General features: G+C 40.8%; 2 protein-coding genes across 2 annotated transcripts in view; one reads left to right on the plus strand and one right to left on the minus strand.

Moving 5' to 3' along the window:
• The window catches only part of LOC117157258 (uncharacterized), a 133,734-nt gene that overhangs the window by 106,315 nt on the left and 3,236 nt on the right, over positions 1 to 24,183 (minus strand). The gene's annotated exons all lie outside the window — the stretch shown is intronic.
• kl-2 (dynein heavy chain 2, axonemal kl-2) overlaps positions 1 to 24,183 on the plus strand; it is a 220,718-nt gene that overhangs the window by 54,816 nt on the left and 141,719 nt on the right. Inside the window, exon 2 of the mRNA XM_076625047.1 lies at positions 6,239 to 6,300. Within this exon, the coding sequence (XP_076481162.1) occupies positions 6,239 to 6,300 (62 nt within the window). The remainder of the gene's footprint in view (positions 1 to 6,238; positions 6,301 to 24,183) is intronic.

Below are 24,183 nucleotides of genomic sequence, written 5' to 3' on the forward strand. Positions count from 1 at the left end.
GACCAGGGAAATTGAACTGACTAGAATGGGTTTTCCAGTATGGATATGGGATCTTTGATAATTAAACGATAAAGTTTCCAAGCTGTTTACTCGTTTTTTCGCGTTAAATGTATGTTTCGTATTATGTAGACAAGGGATGAGTGTTTGCAGTATAGCTTGACCCTTTCATTATGGCTATCTTTGTTAAGTAACAGCGGTACAATACCACTGTACAAAGCGTATGCTTTATATCGACTCTTTACAATCGGTTTTTTCTCTTAGTTAAACTAATTAAATCTTTATGTAGATTTATGAAGTATAATGTTTCCTATAAAATTGTTTTACAAAAAGGTACTTTTAATATCGTACCTCCTCGAACGAAGTTCATAACTTTTCGAAATAGTCAAAGAATTACATTCATTTTATTCTTCGTACGTTACAATGAAACAAAGAAGTTTTTAAATTGATTGTGAAAATCCTTTTATTATATAATGAATCATACTTCATACGAGATACTTCTTCCGTTCGTATTAAGACAAATAATTCTTTGCTGCAGAAGTAGATTCGTGTTTGATCATACAATTATCAAGATGAATGAGAGCTTCGTTATCGACGAGATTCTACGATTTCTCGTTGTTTGATCACATTCTGCAAACAACGTGCAACGAGGATCGTCAGATACTGTGCAGGTAACTTTGCAGCCTTTTGTATCTCTTCCAAGGAGAATGACCCTGCCTCCGTCCAGACAACTCACGTCTACTATGTGTCGTGGCGCGCGCAAGTAGAACAACTCCGTATTCAATCAGGCATTCTTACGACACACGAAAGGCATGTATAAATTCAATCTGTCGCTCATTATACTTCCTTATTTGCATACAACGGTTACTATACCTCACTATTTGATTACGCTTGGAGGTTTTCTTACGTAATTTCTTCGTTCAAATTTCTTATTAAAGTTTATAAATCCTATACTTTACATCAGCTCTCGGAATTCTCGTTCATCTCTATATTTTCTGTAATTTATTTACATATACATTTCTCGTAAAAATAACTCACATATATGTAATATCTTGGACGGATTGCCTAAGAAATATCGGGTGAACTATAAACAATGTTGCGAGAAAGTCAAGCGCCGTCAAGCCAAAAGAGTCTGGGAACTTCAATGGACCGAGCAGCCCATCAATGTGTCGTCGGTCCTTCAGTCGAATAGTTACGCGGAAAAATGGCCTACGTGAATATAACCGTGGACAGTTACGGAACACGTATCATAGATGGTGGAGCTATGAGAAAAGACAAAGGGATGCCTTAATTCCCTTAGGAAAAGGACGAATTAATAGAGAGTCGTGAGTTGAAAGTCGAGTTGTGAGGAGTCGTTGGTTGAGAGTCGAGTTGTTATGAATTGTAAACTATTAGTTGTGAGTTGTAAATTATCCGTTTCGTTGTCTTAGTTATAAGACATTACTGTATTTAGTTTACGTTAAGTAATCATCGTTTTCTGTTTAATTCATTATAAATAGATCCATCTATCAATAAACTTATCATATAGGACAGAAATTATTGGAAACCCTAATTTCTAATATTTCTGAATAAATAAAACCCTATATATACTATTACAAAAATTTGTATTCGTTATCACGAAGTTTCGACTACTCTATTAAATATCTTTTATCCGCCACGAGACCGAACGACGCGACACGGTTGCTTCTTAATCGAGCCGTTACCCCCATAACTGGGATAAACGCTGAGCCGTGCAGCTGGCAATCCGGATTACTCGATTGTCAGGCTCGATTGGCCGAGCTGATTGAATTCCTAAGAATCGAGGTGCTTTCCCCTCCTCTTTGGGGGACTCGAAAAGCCGCGAGAAGCTTCGGCTCTTCCGAGCATCAAATAAAATATAACGAGCGGTGTCCGAAAGACGTTGCACGGAGCGATGAAATAGGAGTTGTTCGGCGAAAGGACCGACAACGAAGGAGCCTTTCGACGCCTCCACTTCCGGCCAACATCTTGTCGTTCGAGTGGACGATAAGTGTTTTCCTATCGACCGTTCCATTCGGATTTTAATGGGCCGACCTCTGGCGGTTCCGTGTCTCTTTCGCGGACAAATAATCTCGCGAGTGAATGGATTGCCTCGCCGAAGCAATTTTCTCCCGTGGAAGGTCCGGCAGACAATCGGGTGCCCTTAGACCCACGGAACTCGAGAAACTCGCGCGTCAAATGACACGAATTTCTCTATTACGTATATATATACATATTTCTTTTGTGTGTGCGTGTGGAATTTTGTAACTAGAATAGAAGATTTTATTTCTTTTATAAATTTTGCTAAATTCAATTCTTCGATTTTATAATCAATGAAAAGCGAATGTATTTAGCAAATATAAGAAACATAGAGCGTGATTGAGATAAAGAAATTGCTGCATCACAAGAAATGCCTGAGAAATGAAACGATTTCTAAGAAAATTTGTATGCGAACATCGTTCGTTATGGTACAAGAATCCCCCTACTGTGGCTACCCTATTCACGTATTTATAGCGATAAATTCCAAGCCGAAACCTCGAGTATCCGAGTTTCGAAATACGCATCAAAGATTCATCAAAGGACGACCGTCGCGGAATTCTAATAAAAATGAAATAAGTCGAAGCTGTCTTTCTCTGCTGAAAATTCGAGTTTCCCGTCGAGTGACAGATAGACCGCAATTGTTTGTAGAATTTCTAAAGGTCTGGGAAACCTTGGCGATTATTCTGCGTGTATTTAAGTCAATTTAATTAAGTCGCATAGTATGAGGATGGAATTATATCGTGGGATAACGGCTTGTATAAATTTACCCAATAACCGAGTGCAGCAGAGTAAGTAATCTGCTTTTAGGGCGGCGATGATGGAACAGGTGATTATGTTTCATACTTCGTTGAGAAAATGGAGTTATCTTAGTCGTGGCTTAGCTACTCGATTGCAAAAATTATTATTTTATGTTGTAAGGTTCCAAATTTGAGTCTACAACGTATAATGTAACGCGTTATATATAAAAAAAAAACTTGTAAGAAAAAGAGAAATGCACAGTATTGGTCCCACTTATGACCTAAACGACAAGCGTTGATAGATTCAGGCAGGTTGTTCCTCAATTCTAAACTGGAGAAGGTTGACCGTGTAAGCGGTGCAGATGTTTCAAACACTAGGATCGGTACAAAAAGTCGCGAAGAGTTCGGCTAGCGCGTTTAATCGACCGCTTTTTACGATAATGTCAAGTGGCGATAATTTAATACGCTGAAATTGATGAAAATTCGCGAATAGCGATAAGAATTTGGAAGCTGGGTCATTCTAACGAGTTAGTTGGTACGAATCGTCTGAGATTCGCTACCAGGACATCGAATCATTTCTTCAATGTAAGAAATATTCATTTCCATCCAAGAACTTGAAACTGTTGAATACTTGGGAAAATAGTTAAGAGGGTTTAATGACTAAGTAGGGTGTAATAAATATTTAAAAGGTGTAGTCCCGTGAAAGAGATAATTGCATAATTATTTCCTAAATTACATATTTTCGCGAGAAACTTTTCCCTTTCATCTTCATTACGCGAAAGTTTGAAATAAAATGAGAACACGCTGAAACCTCTGTTCTACTTGTATTAACTCATTCTACGTGCTCATTTTCATGCGATTCGTTGCCAAAAGAATCTAGGTGCTCGTTCGTTACCCGTTAATTGAAAATCGGGGACATAGAAGAGTGCACGCGAGAAATATCTTATCACAAACCAGCGGCTAAAACTTCGTCTAACGAACCGCCGCGTTACACAGTGTGCGGAACATAAATTTTGCCAGCTAAAAGAACGAAAAGAGAAAAGATGAAAAAGGATAGAAAAAGGAAAGTACAACAGAGAAGGGAGAGAAAAAAGTGGAAAATACTCGGCCGCTGGCCGTGGCTATTTTAAATCATTACGCGACTCTCCTGGGGGAAAATTTCGCGGTGAAACCACGCGAATTCCTCGGTGGAAGGCGTCGGATTTAAAATTAATTCTCCGCGATGCGATTGTGGCCGACAACAGAGTGATTAATCGACTCGATTTAAATGAGGTGTCCGTGCCGGAGAATTTGACATAATTGCAGAAAATGCACGTCGTGTTTGCTAAAATTTGTCGTTGTCTTTATGGATACATACAGAGAATATTAGTTACTTTGGAACAACATAATTGTTCATGTTCTGTTGCTTAAAATCATTAATTAAATTATATGTATTTTTGGTAAACTTCTATGCAAAGATGAAGTAACTCGATGATCTTTTCCTCTCCTTACGGTCAAATTATATATTCAAATTTCTATCTTTAAAAGCCGGAGCTATTTTTTTCCAAAAGTTGTATCCTCGTTAAAAAATTGTAATTTTATATTCAAACTTTTATATCCAAATTTTGTAACTCGACTGCTGTACTTTCTTCAAAAAGCTACGATCTAATGTTCTCTCGAAAAACCTTGTACTCTGTTGTAGTCTTATATTTTTATCAAAAAGATATTCTGCGACTTGACAGAAAAATTGGAAATGTTTTCGATCAAACGTTTCTCCTTATATTCATTCAACACCGAACGTTTATTTTTGTTACAGTACGTACGTTTTTATTATCTTAATTTCGATTGTTTAACCGTTAAATATTCATAAAGAGAACTACAGTATCGCACGTATTAATCGTTATAACAAGGATTATTCAGTTCGTGGGAGATTGTACGCTCGATCGAGCGTAAGAAGACAAGCTTAAACCGTGAAGAGCACAGTTACCAAGATCGAGAGGCAAGATCTGCTCGATGTTACGACTAATTAACTAAATGCACGCGGCTGGCTCATTATCGTTCATTTAATAAAGTCCACCAAGCGAAACTTTGTCGCCTTTGTTCCCGGCCTATTGTTTCCGCAATCCCTCTACCGTAAAGTACCATTCCATTCCAGCAGTCTTGCCCCCTACCTTTACCAAGGAATTCATGGATCTAGAAATTCCTTTGAACGAGCGTCGATTTCCACGCAATAATTATCCGACGTGTTAACAATTCCAGTGCTTTTATTTCTCCACGATTTCCAATTCCCAAAATTTGCTTCCAATGATAAAAGTACCATCGATCTTGGAAAAGGAATATTCCCTTTCAAACGACAAACTTGAACACATCCATCAAAACTTATTGTTAGCGAACTAACAATCGTTCCTCCTCGCCATTATCAAAAATAACTATTCACTCTATAGAATGCAACAACCACCTGTTATCTGGTTTTCTTCAACCTTCTCCCCTTATATCTCGACTAATCTCAATTTTTCGAATATTTTTCTTAAAAGAAACACGCGCATCACGACGGGGAAGGAATTTTCGTGAAACAGGAAACCCGTGGAACGATTCCGCTTCCTTGGCTGCCAATAAAGCGAAGGAAGTTGCACGACGTGACCCTCTGAAAAATTTATGAGCTACGATCCAGACCGGATAGAAAGAGAGAGAAAGAGAGAGAGAGAGAGAGGACGCAGTTTGACCCAGTTACGATCGAAATGTATCTCGCGTGAATTTGACGAGACTCGTTAGCGATCGACAGGGGGGAACCACCTGTTTTCCGCAGAGCAGAGGCTGAGACTCGTCTAAGAAAGGAAACAGATTACAATTCTGGCTGGATTTTGTCGCGGTGAGTCGGTAAAAATTCATAACGACGAACTGTGACTTCGACTCGGCAATCGTCACAGCGAGAGAGATCGATTCGGTTACGTGACAATAATGTTGAGCAAACGAGAGTTCAGATTGGTAGGGGTGTGAGCGCTTGGGTTTCTAATTAAAATTTTCTATGATTTATCGCGGTTTTTATTAATGTAGAAATGAAACTAATTACGGAGCTGAAAGTCGTGCCGCGAGGATTAATTGGCTTCCGCGAAAAGTAAATCAGATGTGCAATTAATAATTTTCTAGGAAATGGAATCCCTGTATGCCAACGAATTCATGAATTTAAATCGGTGTCGTAAGAGGGCGGTGAATTGAATTTTTTTCACGATGTAAAAGTGTAATCACGAGGCGTGTTATGTTGTTGATTGTTTTTACTTTGTGAAACGTGTTGTAATGTTCCGATATACAGGGTGTTTAATTACATAGCTGAGTAGAAATTAAGTATAAGTTGGATTGAAATTAAAGTTTTGTTCTAATGAATCAGTCAAACATCCTCAGCTTATTATTACCACCGTTTTATTTGCCCACAAACTGGTCAAATATCTTCGATTTATTTTTACCGTCGTTCTTTTTTTTCTGTTTCTCAGGTCACTTTCAAGCATCGTTTCATTGCCACGGAAAAATTCAGAAATTTACGAGACCATCGAACGTAAGTTACCAAGTCCAGCTACTATTTCAAAGATATAGTCTCTAAAATATTATTCAGATAAAGTATCTCTATCTATAAGAATTTAGCCCGGCCATAAATACAATTTCACTCCGCTCGCCATTTAAACCCTAATAAAACTCTCGATCCCTAAAGTTTCGACCTATGCTCTATACATAACCTGAGAGATGGTGCGGCGGCGAAGGGCGTAGCAGTTTATTAGAAACTAGAGTATATCTGCAGAACAGACCCTGGCAATTACAATTTAGACAGTTTCCCTCGAGACAATAAACCAACATCTTGAATATTCACCGCTCCATCAACCTTAATTCTAACTATTTGAAAATCAAGCGAGGAGAATTTTTCAAAACTGTTCCTTTCTTCTCGACAAAAGAGGCACCGAGCGTGCATTCCATTGGGATGATTTCCATCGACGTTTGAAAAAGCTTGAAACTCTGCGATTTTTCTACGAGACGCTTTCATCCGGGGCACTCGAGTAAATTCGTTGAGCGATCAGGGCGACGGAGGGTCGCTGATTAATCAGAGAACGTTTCCTCGGTGACGTCGGTAAATTCCGGGAAGAAAACGGAGCCGATGGAAAAACAGGCTCCGCTGAAAAACGTGGAGGAAAATATGAAGGGTGACGCGCCAGTTCCCGACGGGAACGCGAAAGCTGAAGGAATCGTCTGGGGAAGTAGTGAAATAAAAAAGCGACGGAGCAAGTCCTTCAATTAGTTTGCTTCGATTTAATTCTAAGGATCTGAAATTGTTATTCTGAATTGATTGGCTGTACGATTCGATCAAACGACGAATAATCGAGGTTCGCTAGAAAAGTAGCGCGAGTGTATTTCTTTTAAAACGAAGAAGACGGAATATTTGTATAAATATCGTCTCGGTTCTCGATTACTCGTTAACCGTACGAAATCTCGTGTTATCGTTCGACGATTGCGCAACTGCATGATGCGTGACTGAACGTGTAAATTTATGCAAGTCGGTGGACTATCGATGGAATCGTGGCAGTGAAACTGTCCCACACGCGACACCTCGCGAATCATCCTTTTTTATCTCCGTAGACGTAACAGCACGATTATGAGTTTCGACTAATTAACTTAGGCGCGGTACGATTAACACGCCGCCGGCCCATTACTTCGAGTTAGCGAAGCGTTAGCCGTGGCAACGGGGACAGGGATGAATCAGTAGACGAGAGTAAACTGAAAACCAGGACTGCCAGGGGTAGGACGCGGTTAAACGGCGAACACCGTTTAGTGAAAGCGATTCGAACCACATAATACCGTTGGAAATCGTGTCAAGGAAAAAGATTGACGGTTTCGACCAATTAGAAACGCCTTGTGAATGACATATCCCTTTGATCGAAGATGCGAAGGGTGCAAAACGCTTCTGCATAATGGAGAATCATTTCGAAGGTTCGTTAGGCTCTGAAGGAAACGCGTAATACTGAAACTTTTCCACATACGTGTATTTTCGCGTCGCAGCAAAATATTAATCGCTACTTTTACAAAAAAAAAAGATACGAAGATTCGACATTTGTAATTCCATCGATTCTGTCACGCAAACACTTTTATAGAAACTTCGTCATTTCTTTTTATGTTTCTCTTACATCGAATCGCATTGTTCGTTTGTTTAAATTATACGGTTACGTAATTCCTCAAGAGGTCGGAAACAATTATTTCTTCGTTGTCGGAGGCGAGGAACGGAGGAAGAAGGCTGTGCGAAGAATTACATAATAAACACGTTACCGTGAAGCTGAACGTTTCCATCCGCGTGCACCTCTGCGACGTTTGTCACGGTCTGATTCACGAAATTAAACGGGGGAATTATTAACGCCCGAGGGTAATATTATTTCCAGTAAGGAAAACTGCTCGCCATAATGCTCACGCGCGACTCGCGTGACGTTTCCATCCAGCGCCAATTTCAATTTTCGTTTGTTCAGTACTAGCTGGCACTACACTGACTCCTCTGACAATCGAATCTCGCGCGAAAACCCAGTTCTCCAGCTTGTTTTGTCTCGGTAAACGTTACGCAGTACGAGCTACTATTTCTGTTTCTCGTTTCCGGATCTACGGAAGCTGATATTATGTTGTATTCGCATTTGCAGCAGCTGTAAAGCTATGCCGTACGTTTCAGCATCGAGTGGTATCAGTTTTAGATATTATAGTGAGATTTTAAGTAGAATGATCGCGATGGTTATTTTCACGAAAATTCTTCTTCGCCGTGTATACTTATCGTCTAGGTAATTTCATATAAAATGTACAATACATTTACAATTTCATGCAGAAAGCTACGATATAAATTGTAGGGTAAATTAAAACAGAAATTACGATACGAGTTGGAGTTAAATTGAATTTGGAGAAGATTATAGTGATAATACACTACGGTATATGATGAATTATACTAATATCTTACAAGAAACAAGAAACTATATGCTGCGTCTCAACCAAATAATCCTGCTTCCTTATTCACCAGCGAATCATCTCCAACCCCTATTCATCATCCCCTAAGCCACGCAGTTTCGTCAAAGTAGTCTTCAGGAACTTGGAAACAGGGAACGTTCGTTCGGTGAAAGAGAAACAGAGAACGATTCCTCGATACGCTGTCAACCGGACCATCGTTTCCAAAACTCTGCATCCCGAGGGTTCGACAGAAGGGGTTCCGCGTTTCTTCGTCGAGTTTCCGAGTTAATTCCCGAACTTCCCATGTCTAGCTACGTCGAGCTTCAGTGTGTCAATGCGGCGAGCCGCGTCAAAGCAACGGAAAATTGGCCGTGAATAATTAACTAACTCCCCCACAATTCCACGCGAATTCACTTTCTCCGTTGCTCTCTTTTTCACCCCCTTATCTCGCTCTTTCTAACGTTCAAATGCGTTCCGTCAGTCGAAAACGGGACAAAGAGAATGCGGCTGCGTTTTCACGATTAGCTACTTATTAAACGACGCCTAGTTTCACGGTAAAACGCACGGAGAAGAGAGAAAGAGACGCAACGAAAATTCACCCCTATTTCCGGATAACGCTCGCCCAACGTTCTCGCTGTTGATTATTTACGTTTGCCTTTACTACATTCCTCTGTTCTTTCTCGTTCTACTACCGCTTGCAAGCTTTGCCGGTGAAAGCCAGCGGAAATAAGAGATAGAAATAGCGTAGGTGCGGTTAACGGCGCAGAAATTGACGTAATTGTCGTATCGATTAACTCGATCGTACCAATTGATTACGCTCGTTAAAGACTCGTTTAATTTTTTCCGAGGAATAATACCGAGCTTCGTACCTTCTCCCCACTTTCCTCTAATATTCTGTAACGTTCGAGCTTGCATACAGCAGATCCATCTGTAAAAATCGATTCTATTTCGGAACAGAAAGAGGAAAGGAAGTGTTTCTCGACGACGGAGAAGAAAGTCGCGGGATAAACGAATTCAAAGGAACGCTAAGAGACTGCTGGCTGTCAGGGTGCTACGGAAAACAAAAAACCTACCCCCGGGATTCGTCGTCGCGGAGAGGGGAGAGGGTAAATCCTTTATTAAAAGTGGCCTGGAGAAACAATGAGACACTCGACATTGCAAAGAGGAAGGGAAAGAAGGTGGCTGGAAGAGGTGGGAGCAAGGTGAAACGAGCGCATAAATTATGCTTATGAGCCACTTCGTGTGTTCCCGACGCCATTTTAAAATTATACTTTTAAATGTGGCCCGCTGGTGTAGCAGGAGACGTTGCCATCCCCGTCTCCGACGCTCAACTACCCCGTTCCTTCTACGACATCGGCTCGTCCACGTATCATCCCCGGGTTTCACCCTCGAGAATTTGTTGCCCCAGCCTAAGAGCATTATTTTGTTAAAAGTACCTACTGGCTACCACTGCGACCCGGAATAAATTCCCCGGTCCGAAAGGAATCACCCTATTTATCGTCACGAACTGAAACAGCTGGTTTCTTCTGCAGCTGCAACCCTCGTGCCGCGCGGTGATAACATTTATTATTGCGAACGGAAGCTGCATGCCTCGAACTACACCCCCTCTACCGAGTTCGAGCGCCACTCCTTATCGTTTTGCCACGGATAACTCCTACGGAGCAACTCCGGCTTCCAGAGGGTGGATCTTCTTATCCTTGTGTCCGTATTTTTACTGAGACTGTTTGCGTGTTATCAATCGCGCACCGGATAACGCGCGGTTGTTTCTCGAGAAAGATAAATCGGATTTCTCGAATTTTAACAAGTTTGTATTTGTGTGCTAGGGAAAATAATAGGTGTAGTTGATTAAACGGTTTATCTCAACGCGAGAAAATACTTGTTGGATGAATAGAAAGAAAAAATTAGTATTTTAACAGCGACCTCGCTTCTGTCAGTCGTTAGTTTATTATGATGCGCAAACTGTCTTTTAGGGGTTATTTTCAAGAAAAGTTCGTAGAATTTTGAAGTTATGCAAAGCCGAGATGAATTTGGTTAGATCGTAGTACATTCGTGGTAAACGAAGAGGATGAAGAGTGTAAAAAATTAAAGTTCTAGTAGATCGGTAATGAATAGGGAGAACTGGAGCCTTCGTCTTTTCTACTCAATTAAAATAACTCGCTTAAGAAGAAAAGCGGCTGCATTGTCTACTACACCACTTCCCACCGTTTCAACAAATTCACAATGATCCGCTTACATTTTCCACTCTGTGGCTTACGCGGCTGCCCCTAAACACGCCGAAGAACATTTAGCAGTACCTCCTTCTTTTTCAGTGAATCCATAGAAAATCCAGGCCACTGTGCTATGAAAATATAAATGATAATTCGTCGACAAGGAAAATTCTAATATAACCGTAACTTGAACATAAGCACTTTAAAAAAAAAATGTTAAATTCGTTCTAGAGAAAATAACTCTCGGAGTACAAATCACGCAGTATGCTGACTGATTCTGAAAAGAGAAATTGAAATAAGAAATCGCGTATGCGGATAACGACTTTCTCGTATTCTTCGCAATCTCAAGAAATTTCCTAAGAGTAGAAGATCGTAATTCGGCCAGAAATATCTCAAAGAATTCAGAAGAATCGAGGTTACAGAAAATTTGGAAAAAAAATACATTTTATATAATCAATTTTTTGTTCCTCCATGTAAATTTTTAATTCGCTTGAACATTGGGGAAAGTTTTGTTGGAAAACGGTGATTTCGTAGAAATAGTGATATAGCGCCACCATTTCTGGCAAGAAATAGGAGTAGAATGCAGTGAAAGAAGTATGTGATCCTCGGTAATAGCCAAACGGCTCTCGCAGCTGGCTGAAAAACTTTCGACTCCAAGGTGAGTCTCCCCTTTCTGGCTTTCTCCGTCTCTATATCCTTGTATTTTTCGTACACTCCGTATCCTTTCTCGTCTGTTTCTCTATTGATTTCCAACCTCTATATCCTGCTCTTATTCGCCGGCTTAAAACATCGCTTCTTCGCTCGTCAGACATTCTAAGAAATCCCACTGAAAATACCACGTTGAAGTATTTTGCTGATATCGTCATCAAATACTAAATTCTTGATCAAGTTACAAATTCGTAATTCACCAACTTTTCCACAATATATTTTACACCCAGCTACTTTATTCCCTAATTTTATATAATTTTTTCTATTCTTTCGTTTCGTATGCGTATATATGAGACATAATTTTTCTCAACCACGAAGCAATCGCGTCAAACCAAACGCGAGCACACAAACTACGACTTTCTTATTCTTCCATCCTCGTCTCTCACTCGCAGAGTTCACGAAACATTCTCAAGCACCAAGAGAAGTTACTTTAATGATCAGAATGGCCAACAATATCGATGCAACACCATATCAGCCCCCAATTTCAGCAGGAAATAGCAACAAGTTTTTTCGCGCGCCATTCCACGCCAGACTCGAGGAACGAACCGAAGTTTCCTGGTGGATCCGTTGTTCTCTCTCGATCTTGCCTGGACACCGGGTCTCTGCCCCTCATCCCTTCTGCTGTCCCATTGTTTCTCTTCCTCCCGAAGGCTTAACGGCTCTTTTATCGTCGGGTCTTTCTTCGGTCGCGCGCGCTACGGGTGCAACCGTTATAAAAGCTGCAGGCTTGCAATGTAAGAAACGCGCGATCTCAGCGCGTTCTCCGAACGGGAACAATGGAAAATGGAGCCATCCAACAATCCACGCGCCACCCCGTCCCTCCGTACTGCGACATTTCCCTTCTCTTGTATTTCTATAGATGGCCCCCGCAGATTCTTCCTTCAGATTATTGTAAACATTCTACGAACGGTTGTCGTCGCGCGCCTGCCATTGTGTCGCCGCGAGACACAGCCGGAAAATTGAGAAGCGGAATCAGATCGGTGGCGCTTTTTAATGGTGGAATTCCTCGTAATTTTTAACTCTGCTCGAATTTTCTTTTCTTTTTCTTTTTTTTTTTAACTCTGCAATACCATCAACGTTTGGTTTCATACCTGTGATTTTTCCTATTTTATTCCTCTTATTTGACTTCATTGTCGTGGATTACGGTGTCTCGGTGTTATCGGAGGAATAATTTTGCTTTCTTCCGTTGATTCTGGTTTCCTGCGCGACTCTCTGAAGGAAAATGAAAGGAGTGATCGAGATGCTGATTTCGCTGATTTCCTCTAGTTATCGCTGTTTCCTGGTTGTTACGGGAATTTGGGAATAGAGGATATTAAAGGTTGGAAATTTAGGGGCGTTCTTAAGGTGAGTTTTCAACATCGTTCGTGGAAGAAAGTGAATGGGCTTGTTAGGATACTTTTATGGTATTGTATACATTTATAAAATGAAATATTCTAACGATAAGGGATATTAATTTAATACGATAGTTTGAGAAATATTGATTTAACAGGATATATACTAAGGAATATTGGCCAAATATTTAAAAAATATTAATTCAGTAAAATATTCGAAGAAATATTGCTGCTTCGATTACCAGTTACGACGACACTTAAATAAAAGATGTCGAGTGTCTTAACAATATTCAGAACTCGTTAAAAAGTTCCAGAATTCATTAAAAACTACAATTTTCGTTCCTTGCGTGCGTTAATATTAAACTATTTATTAGAACACATCAATTATGAAGCTGCAAGGAATAGGAGATGAATAAAATAAATAATTCAGAAATGAAGTCTAAACGCCAAAGAGCAAAGGCAAACGCTTTTCCCACAAGCCAAACGAGAAACGAAATCCAGCTTTTTGCCCATCGATTGCCACAGCGAAGGGAGGAAAGCGAAGCGAAGCAAAGGAGAGAGCAAACGAAAAGAAACCGTGGAATCTAAGGAAAAGACGGCCACATAAATAAGTCGGTAAGACAGCACGGAGAGACGGGAAACGCTTCCGGATGTAATTCTCCAAATAGGTTCCGGTTTCGGTTCCACTCGACCGAGCGTGACCAGGCACGCGCATCGTCCAGCTCGCGACCCGACGAATTCACGACATTTTTGCGGTTCACAGAGCCAGAAAATGGTCGCGTAGGCCATACTGTTTCCACTTCTTCGTTGCTGGTGTCCGCGAAGTATAATTTCCATTGACAAAACCGCCAGACTCTATTAAAGATCCATGCTAAATTACTTCAGCTTCTTCGTATCTACTTTTTCCCGTTCATCTCGCGAAGAATCTCTCAGAAATTTCACCAGCGCTCGGTATCTTCTCATTTCGCAATTTTCCGTGTCCAGATTGAAGTGGTTTTGTGCGTGAATAGATATCGAGAAGATTACGCTAACATAATCCAGCAAAAACCGATGGTGAATTGATCGAAGAAAGCAATCGGTTCCATCTCGTTGCAACTTCAATTTTCCAACGCTCGAAATAGAAGGGGGAGGTAGATATAAAGAAAGAAAAAAAGAAAGAGAGAGAGAGAGTGATAGGATTCTGAAATGTCATATACGCGTCGTTCTAGTAGGGAATATCATTCATTGTCTCTGTTACCTTTTCCCCCTTTTCTAAGGAGTTCAAAGAGCTAAAAACCTCTCAAACGCGAAAAAACTCATCGTAGTAATAAGTCGTCGTTGCGTTGAAAGAATAACGTTCCCACAGCAACAGAGTCTCGCTAGCCTTTGTGAGAAACCTTTCTAAAATGCTCGACGCGAATGAAATTAAAAACCATGTAAAGAGGGAACGTCCCCGTGGACGTAGACGTGTTTAAAAAAGAATCTGCAAAGGAAATCTCCGGTGGCTCTTTTCCGACGATAAAAACATCCACTTGATTCGAAATTGTCTCTTCTTACGAAAATTCTCCAAACGTTGGAAACATTTGCGGAACAGTTCGTGGCTGGTTTCGAGGGAACCGATATGTGGGTCGTTTAAGGAATTACATACGCAACTGCCTCTCTTTAAATTTCTCTTTTCTACAGAGATCCTTTCAGATATCAGCATCATCTCCTCTTACATCCTTGGTTATTTCGAGAAGATTTTCTTCTTTGAACTGAGAAATTTGCATGCATATTTTTCGTGTGATTTTTACTCTGTTTCAAATATCGCGTATCTTTTTGAAGATTTTAGATTTATCGAAGATTAGATTATTTATCAAAGATCAAAGTTAAAGGAAACACGAAAAGGAGAGGAGAAGAGGAGGAAAGTAAAGGAAAGAAGTGGCCTACAATTTTAATTCAGCATTTTAAATGACAAAAAGGAGCGTGAATTCCACCAGAATTCCAGCAGATCCAGCAGAATCGATCGAATTCACCTGGAACAATGAAATCGTTCGGAAACGAGGAACGGAAGGACACCTGGCGCAAAAATCGAAAACGCTCGTCCGACTCGCGATACTACGCGCTCGCTATAGTCGAATTACCGTCGCGTTCCCGTTCCTCTTCGATGAACCAACGAGAGTAAAAAAAAAAAAAAAAAGAAACGTTTCTCCCCGATACCGGAAAAAGAGAATTAATATGAAAACCGCAGGGGGTGCCGCAAAACGGCCTGACCATGCTCGTTCGCAATAATCGACTCTGGTACGAGCGTTGCTCCTCTCAATTCCCGCGAATGAATTCAATCGAATTCGGCCGATTGACGTTCCCCGGTTCGACCGGCTTCTACGAATTTCCGCGCCAGCAATTGTGTCGTGCCAAATTTCGAAATGATGATCGTTTATTTCACCGTGACCCGCGGAATGCGAATCTTCCTCGGGGCTAAAGCTTTTTCTGAATTTTTACAGAGGATCAGAGCGTGTTTCTCTATGCAAATTCGTATTTTTATAGGCACGCGTAAAGAATTCAATTTTTTGCTCGAAATGTAGAACCCATCGCGGTCATTTCAAGTTCGACGAACTTGAATTTCGATGAAGACAACGGTAATCTTATTGACTTTTTAAAGGAAACCAAAGTTAGCAATGGAGGAAAAACTGCTACAATTTATCTGCTTTTTTAAATGTCGAATATAGGCATAACGATGAAATAAGTTAATGAACTAATCAGCGAACACGCTGATCGTCCATAATTGGTTTCTAATGATCATAACTCGGTAATTCAGGTTTAATAGCCATGAGTGGTTTATTGCTACTCTGATTCAATTAATTACACCATTAATCGCGTAATAATCGTAGCTAATTTCTTGCTAATTGAGATGTGATTCCGTATTACACCGATACATATCCAACGTGACATCTATCTACAATTTTTCTCTTTTCTTTTTTCTACGCTGTATATATAAAAAAAGCATGGGATTGAAAACTCTTTGTATCTCTTGTTTTTTTTTAAGAAATATCAACCTGTGCCTGACACGATACGTTCCACTACTACTTGCACCGCGGCTTCTCCCTTTTTCTTCTCTTATCGATAAACATTTCTCTTCTTCTGTTGTCGTGCGCATCATATTTTCTTGTTACAATTTCTGATACCTATTTCCCTCAGAACATAGTCAAGATACACCGTCATTCAAAGGAGAAAACTTTCTCTTCGTAAAGCAATCGAGAAATATTTCTTCTTCAAAGAAACTCTTCACGACAAAACAAGTACATACGATGTTGTAAGAATTGAGAGGCGGAAAAGATTCGACGTAGCAAGATCAAAATGAAGTCACACGTAACATACAGTGACTCATGAAAGCGTTAAAACATTTAATATCCCACGAGGTTTATCCATATAATCGATAATTGACTGATCGAATACTCTTGCTATCTCTAGAAAATATTATGTGCGTATTAAAAGCCTCTTAATTTCCATAGAATTTTCTGTCAAACTTCATCAGTATAATTATCATAGTCGAATGTTGGTTGATGAACTTTCGAAATGCTTCGTACAATGTACATAATATTTCACATACGTAATTCGTAAAAGTGTTCGAATACGTTGCGATTCTGTGTGCGCGATTCCAGCGGAAATATATATGTATATCCCAAGGCAACGGTACCACCGTGTAACATATTATCATTTAACGAAAACTAGCATGAACTCTCCGCCGTCGGAAACAACCAGCCATCCTCGATGACACGCAAAATTTCGCTCGCAACACGTTGAGAAATGGAGGCTCGAAATGGAACACGGGGGGTAGTTTCTCTCTCCATGATAACGCTTGTTGTGTAACGAATCAGCTTAGGAAACACGCTGGATAATGAATGAATAATTCGCTTTAATTGAGTTCCGACACTGGTTGAATCATACGCAAACCGGTGACCGTTAATTAATTACGAAACACGTCTCTCTTTAAACCGTCGACCTACTAATGGACGCGTTCGAAAAATTAGAAAAATTCAAAATACACCGTTCACCATGTCATCGAAATACAACGGTGCAAAAGCGAATTGATTAGTTAATCGTCTATAATTCGGATAACGTAAAAAAGCGTTTAGTGTTTCGTTCAAGAAATATTCGTTCAATTGGTAACGATCGAACCGCTTCGACGAGCGAACAACATTTCTTGAACGTTATACTTTTAACTTTGCAATTCATCAACCATCGACATCCGACTCAATCTTCTTTTTACTCTTTTTTCTTTAGTTTGTCTTTCTTCTTCGAAAAGAGTACATTTTTAATCCAACCTTGAGAGAAACGAAACACAGTCGACAGAAGCATTTTCCGGTAAAACTTGGAGAAGGTTCCGGTTTAAACAGGTTCCCGTTTCTCTAGCGCGTCGCCCATGAGTCGACGGAACAAATAGAAACGAACGTCGACGTCGTCTTTGCTCAACACTTCTGGTCGAATCGGAATCGTGGAACACCGAAGGCATCCGCAAAATGCGTGACGGTAAACAAGCGAGCAGATTGCGGAGAGAATCGCGTCGATCCTTAATTCGGAACGACATATTGAAACATGGAGAAGAGGATAAGACGGGTTTTACATTAAAGTCGAATCGTACACTGGCTCGATTTAATAGAAGGGAAAAAAGAGGAAACTCGCTTCGCTTCGTTATGTTGATAATTAGCGAGGGAGTTGCTAGAGCTTTAATTGGACTCGTTCCCAGTTCTGTTTTTTCCTACGATTGCCCAAAGAGATGAACTTACCGTAGTTAGTACTTGGAAGAGATCTGTGGATACCGTGGAGGAGTTGCGATAGTACGAATAAAGAAGGAATAAAGAAAAATTAATATATTTGTTATTGGTAATTGCATATGAAATTAATTGGATTAAACGGTATGCAATTGTTCGTAGAAATTAAAAAGTAATTATAGAAAGAACGAATAGAAAGAACGAGACAGATTGTCGTAGGAAATTTATGTTTTCTAGAGATATACAGTCTCTGTAGTATAAATATCAGTAAGAAGGAATACGGTATGGAAGTCTCATTAGCGTAATGAGCATTGCCTTTGCTCGCTAGAAAATTAGCTGGCATTTGAATTATGGTGTTTCGAATTTCTAAATTGTTTCTTACTTATGTAGCCTGTCCTCGTTTTCGCTCTTGGGACGTGTCAGGCGAACAACGAAAACGTTATCATCACTTTTATCGATTAATCTTCTGCATGGAAAAAATTCGAATTTCCGCTTTTAAAAATGAAAAAGCATCATTCATCGATCAATCCTCTCCACGGAAAATTCGAATTTCACCCTTCAGAAAGTATAAACACATCGTTCATTGATTACCACTTGCCACAAAAAAGTTCAAATTTCCTTCTACAGCAGCTAGAAAATTCCCTATCGATGAAATCTCTTTTCCAGAAAATTTGAATTGGCACCTTCTGAAATTGGAAAACGCTATTCGTGTCGGTCAACCCTCTCCGTGAAAAAATTCGAATACCCGTTCTCCAAAATTGAAAATTCCTCCTATAAAAGAAGAAAAAGAAACACCCTTGCTCCCAGTTCTCTTATAAAATCTTCTCAGTTGCACGAATGCGGTAGATCGACGATAATGTACTCTCTAATAAGCTTTAGCCGCGATAGAAAATCTACACACCTGATTCTCCCCCTCCAAAGTATATACGAAGGGGCTGTAAGCTTGTCTACAAATTTATACGCGTCTCTTACGCCTGTTATCGGCCTAGCGGCCAGATCGGATTGCGTGCTTCTGCACGTATTACGCGACCGAATGGCGACAAATCAAGATCAGACGTGGAAAGAGGGTTGCTCGTGGTACTTGGAAACCAGTCATCCTACGAAATCGAACGTCGAGCAAGCGATCGGTATGTAACAAACAAAACGTAAGAAGGACGAGACTCGAGCGCACGGAAGCTTCTTAGGCGTCGCAAACCATCGTCGTGAACGAGTGCAGCGATTTACCATTTTGAAAATATACGCCGCTGGAGGGTAGTTTTAGAAACGTGTATGCGAAACCAGGGAACGTTACAGGAATTCATACAGGCCATGATAGATGGACTCGACTGGCATAGGAAACGCGAAGCTTTCTCGCGTTGAGTTTTTGCAAATTCCGCGGAATTCTCGCTCTTGGAGAGGGGTGGGGAAGCTGTTTACTCTCTCGAGGGTTGTTCTACCGTGGAACGTTTAAAAAATTGTCACGTAGACTTATTCTCTCTTTTTCTATTTTCCTTTCTTTTTCTTGTAGAAATGTTCGCTTTGATTTGCATCGAATTGTTTGCGAACGACGTTTCCGAAAAATCGTCACGTACGTCTGTCTCTCGTCTTCTACGTACTCCGTTAGAATGAATTTTCGCGAAACGATCGTATCGCGAACAGAGAGGAACGAAATGTAGAGGGAAAATTGGTTTGTGCTATTCGTGACTTCCGATACGCAACGTCGCGTTTTATAGCGACATTTAAGCTGTTAAAATTTGAATTCCATCGATAAATTTATCGAGGCGTTAGAAATTTTGGTGAGATCTATCGAATTGTTCTTTCGTTTCGAAAGAAACCCTTGCGGTATTTCGATAAAACATTCGAGAGAAATTAACTTTCTTGATCTAGAGGCAATATTTTTTCCGTAATCAAAGGACAATCCGCTTAGTTGTGATTTTTTTCGTTTCGTCCTAGTAAGAAATTATTCAAAGAGGACAGAGACGTGCTTGTTGGTAGAAGAGAGGTAGAGGGATGTTTACGAATCGATCGGTGATAGGAAGGAGAATCGGTTCCTTTTCGACTCACGCGACTGGCATTCGTTTCTTAAAACGAGCCGTGATATACACGTGTCTATCGATAAGCAACCTAGTTCGTTCGCACGACCGTACCAGAAAAAGAACCTCTGATATCAGAACTTTGTTGGAGATCGTGACACCCCGGACACCTCGTTTGCTCAGTTCGAGTAAACTAGCTCTCTTTTCAGTTGACGAAGCTTCGGCAAATTGTTCCACTTAGAAGAAGCAAGAAAATTTTACCAAAATTCTTCCATCGATCCTTTTCTTCCGAAATCTTTGCTTGTATACCTTGTGTCGAGTTATTACCAAGTAGTGGAATAATTCATAGATACAACATATTGGGAAACTCGCGTTAAATCAGGAAAAAAGGAACGTGCCTTTTATTGTAAGACAACAAAAAAATACAATTGAAACGTAACCTAATTGCGATACGAGTTCCATTAATAGATAACAGTTTCCAACAATATCGAATTCTTTAATAAAATGTCTGTCATAGACAAGGAAACGTTCTCCCATAAATTTTTCCTCAACAATTCTAAAATTTCAAAGCAAACCAGAAGAAGCAAAATGGGGTGGCAATTCCTTCACTCCGATCGGTATAAAATCGTGCACGACTGGTGTAACAAACTAATTGACTTCTTCGTTAGTCTCCAGTTTGCCTTCTTCCTCTTCTGCTCGCGGCCACGACTCTACTAGTCGAGGTGAACAATTTGCGAGCGATGAATAAAGAAACGAGTAAAATCCGCGATCGCTTCTTCCTCTATTACAATGAAAATCTCGTCCTTGCCCTGAGGAGGGCTCGTAACGAGCTCCGATTCCGGACTAGTAACGCGGTAAAGGAAACACCCCGGTACCATCGTCGACGATACTACCCCTTCTCTTCCACCTTTCGTTGTACAATACCTCGATCGAGTCTCGTTATCGGCCTATTTCTCGTTCGTTACCTTCCGTTGGTTTGTATGCGGCTTGCGATGGTCCCTCCACCTAATTCTCGTATTTTATATCCGCTTTGTTTCACCTTGTCACAATTTCGAATTAGTTTTTGACGATTTTACAGCGATACTACTTCTGTACTGCTAATCTTCTCTGCTACGAAACTACTTTACTAATTGATGTAATTTTGTACGAAGTTCCTTTCGACAATACACTATATCTTCTGGTATCTATTTATAAAAAATCAAAAATTTGTATCATGGGGATGGATCGCATGTACTTTTTGATCTTTTGTCCCTTCGTGTCACCGTGCTTCGATTAAAATGAGTGCGAAGTGGCTAGAGAGATGGATAGGAAAACGGTACATTGTTGGCGCTGATTACGTTCATTTCTAGAAATGTTTGATTGCTTCGAGTTAACATTTATCGGCGCTTTACTATCACTAACATTATTTACTGCTCTTCGAGCGGTGGGAGGAAGCGAGTGTGAAGTAAACAGCAAATAGAATAAAACGATTGCTGATCAGATAATAGTCCTATATACGATCTCGTAAAAGTTATCGTTGAACAACCACTAAGTAGTACAGAGCAATCAATGGTCGGACAGTAATCCTACATGAAACCTACATAGAAGTAACTGTGGAGTAACCAGCAAGTAGTTGCATCACAGGACAGACACTAATGCTACATTCTGTATAAAATCTACGATCAACATAAAGTAACAAGCAAGTAGTACAGGACTATGCTATGAACGATCAAGTAGAACAAGACGACAACTGGTCAGACAACACGGCTGTACACATACCCCGGAAGCTGTTGTAGAGAAACAAGCTAGTAAAATAGGATGATCTCTGGTCAGACTACTGCTATAAACGAACCGAAAGACACGGTATATTATTAAGCGTGTTGATGAAGATGGAAATGGAATTGTTGGAAGATCGTTGAGATTAGATCAGACGTCAGGATATCGGACAGAGAATAATCCTAAATTCCTAGGGAAGCAATGCTAAGGAAAGAAGGACACTGGCGGGGTACGATGGTATTATGTTTGCATACTGCATCGGAAAGGCGCATTCTCCTTGGATGCAGCTTGCACCCGTCTTGAATATTCATGCGAGTCTCGTAACCGATGGAAATGTCAATGCGCGAGACAAGCTTCGTACGAGGAACGTCAGGGAAAGAAAAATAGAAGAACACAACAGAAACGATGTAATTGCATTTTATATATTTATTTATCTTTTTCTCTCAAAATATATTATTCAAAAGAGAGGCATTCTACGGTCGATTCTACAGAATCGCGTAAAAATCACGGCAAGAGGCGACGAAATCTAGACGAATTAGCGGATCTCGCTTCAAGAATCTTTGGCCATTTCGTTTTGTCGATGTGGTTAGTAATTATCAGAGAGGCTTCTAATTTGTACAGTTTTTACCCTTAATCAGCGTCCGGGTTGTACAGAGGCTCGTTAATTAACGAAACCCGGTCGCAAGGTTCGGCTTGAACGTGAGCCTCGACCTGGAAACATCATATCTCTAGGCAAACCAAGGGGTAGGTGATTAATCAACGCGTCGCTGACTTAATATAGTCATCCGCGGACTATCCTTCGAACGTTCTACCACGGGGAAACGAAGGAACGGGGTAGAATATGCAAATCTGGTCCTCGATGAATCATCGAGCGACCGAGTAGTCTGAGCGATAAAACTCGAGCCTCGAAAGGAGCTCGTCTTTCGTTCGTACAGACCGATAAGGGTGAGAGGGTTGAAAGGGGGATAGGAATGAAGGAATTCCGGACACGTACAACGGGTACGGAGCACGAAGGGTTTACAAAACGGTCGGAAGATGAAAGAATCGCTAAAAGGAGACATCGTTCGACCCGTTGAAAACGAAATAAAACCCGCTTGGAGTCGGTTTTCTCTGCCCACTCTTACGTTCCTCTCTCGTTCTTCTTCGTCCATGTTTTCCGTGAAACCAGCAAGCAGGATCGAATGTCCGAGGCCAACGTGCCTCTGGGAATCCTTGCTCGTTTCCTAGTGCGTCGAACGAGACCGACGTAGAAAGACTTCTTCCGAGGGAGAACAGAGCAAAAGCAGATAGATGACGAACCAACCGTTGAAACAGGAGAGAGTGGAACAATCGGAAAAAGGGGGTGGAAGTCGATGAGGTCTTCGAACTGCGCGAATACCGACCTACCACTTTCCACCCCTCGTTCTTCGTTTCTGCATCCTTCGTGCTCCGATTTCAAAGCGAAGGAGCGACGAAGACGAAAAAGAAAGAAAAGAGGCGCGGATAGAAAGAAGACAGATAAAGGAAGAGAAATCAAAAAGGAAACAATGTATCGTCGACGAAGGCGCATCCTGAATACCCTATGGCTCCCAGCAAATCTTTCGCCTGGTCTACTTTCGCGTTCGTGACTGCGCCATCGTTTGATCCTAGACGACTCGAAAAGACGGTAGAATAGACCTTCCGCTTGTGGACACTCGAGTCTCTGAATCAAGTACACGAACCTAGCAATCAATGCATCTCGCTTGCCGGATGATTATTACTAGGCCACGTCCGCTAACAGATTTTCTCCTTCTCCTTGCCAGATCTCCGATATCGTCGAGCTGGTCATTAACCCTGGTGCTCCAGTTCCGCGGTTTCCGCTAGAGAAACCGCACTGCCTACCGAGTTCTGACCTTTGTTAGGAGAAGTACAGCCCTTCCTGTGTAGGCTATGCCGGAATCTTAGGAGCTCTGTTTGCGGTATGGAGAAGGATGGATGCGAAATGGGGATCCCGAATCACAAGGTATTAAAGTCTTGATGTTTTCAAATTGAGTTGAGGTTTTAAGTATTTCGTGTAACATTTATAGCGTGAATTTGTGACGATATAATTGGCACTATTAACCTTCATTTATAGTACGTATGATCCTAGTATTATTTAGTATTAGTATTTAGTCTTCTATTTTATTTTCAATCGTTCCATGCAATTCTCACTATCTGCCACGAAGAAACGTTTCTACAGAATTTTTCGCTACGAACTAAAATAATTCGAGCCTTAATTCTGTCGCAGGAAAAAATAAAATTTTCCTCCCCAAATTTTCTTCTCCGTTAACGTCCCTGCACCGCCATCTATCTCCGATATATTAGCTCGATTTCTACTTGCCATAAACTATTTTCAATTAATAATCTATGACCAGAGATCGACGATTTATAAGCACCGAGATTGTTGAAAGTTCACGCGCTAAGACGATTAATTCGTTGTCGGCGTTTCGACCGCAGAGCTCTCGTCGCGCGGCTCGTTAAACGATGTAACCGACGAGCGGATAATTCGATCAAGTAATTCAGAATAATTGGCTGAGCAGAGGCGCGAGCCAACTTTGGCCTGTTCGCAACAAATGCAGTAATAAGAAAGCTTGGACCCGGGGCCAACGGTCGGATGCAATTAGCAGCTTCGAATTGACGTCGTTAGATTAAGAAATTTCGTTTACTGTCGTCTCTGCAGACGCTTGTCGAAATGGAGAACAATGAAGAACAATTCGACAGCAGATGTTTTCGAC

This window comes from Bombus vancouverensis, chromosome 15, assembly GCF_051014615.1.
Source record: "Bombus vancouverensis nearcticus chromosome 15, iyBomVanc1_principal, whole genome shotgun sequence".
In the NCBI taxonomy this organism is placed as follows: domain Eukaryota; kingdom Metazoa; phylum Arthropoda; class Insecta; order Hymenoptera; family Apidae; genus Bombus; species Bombus vancouverensis.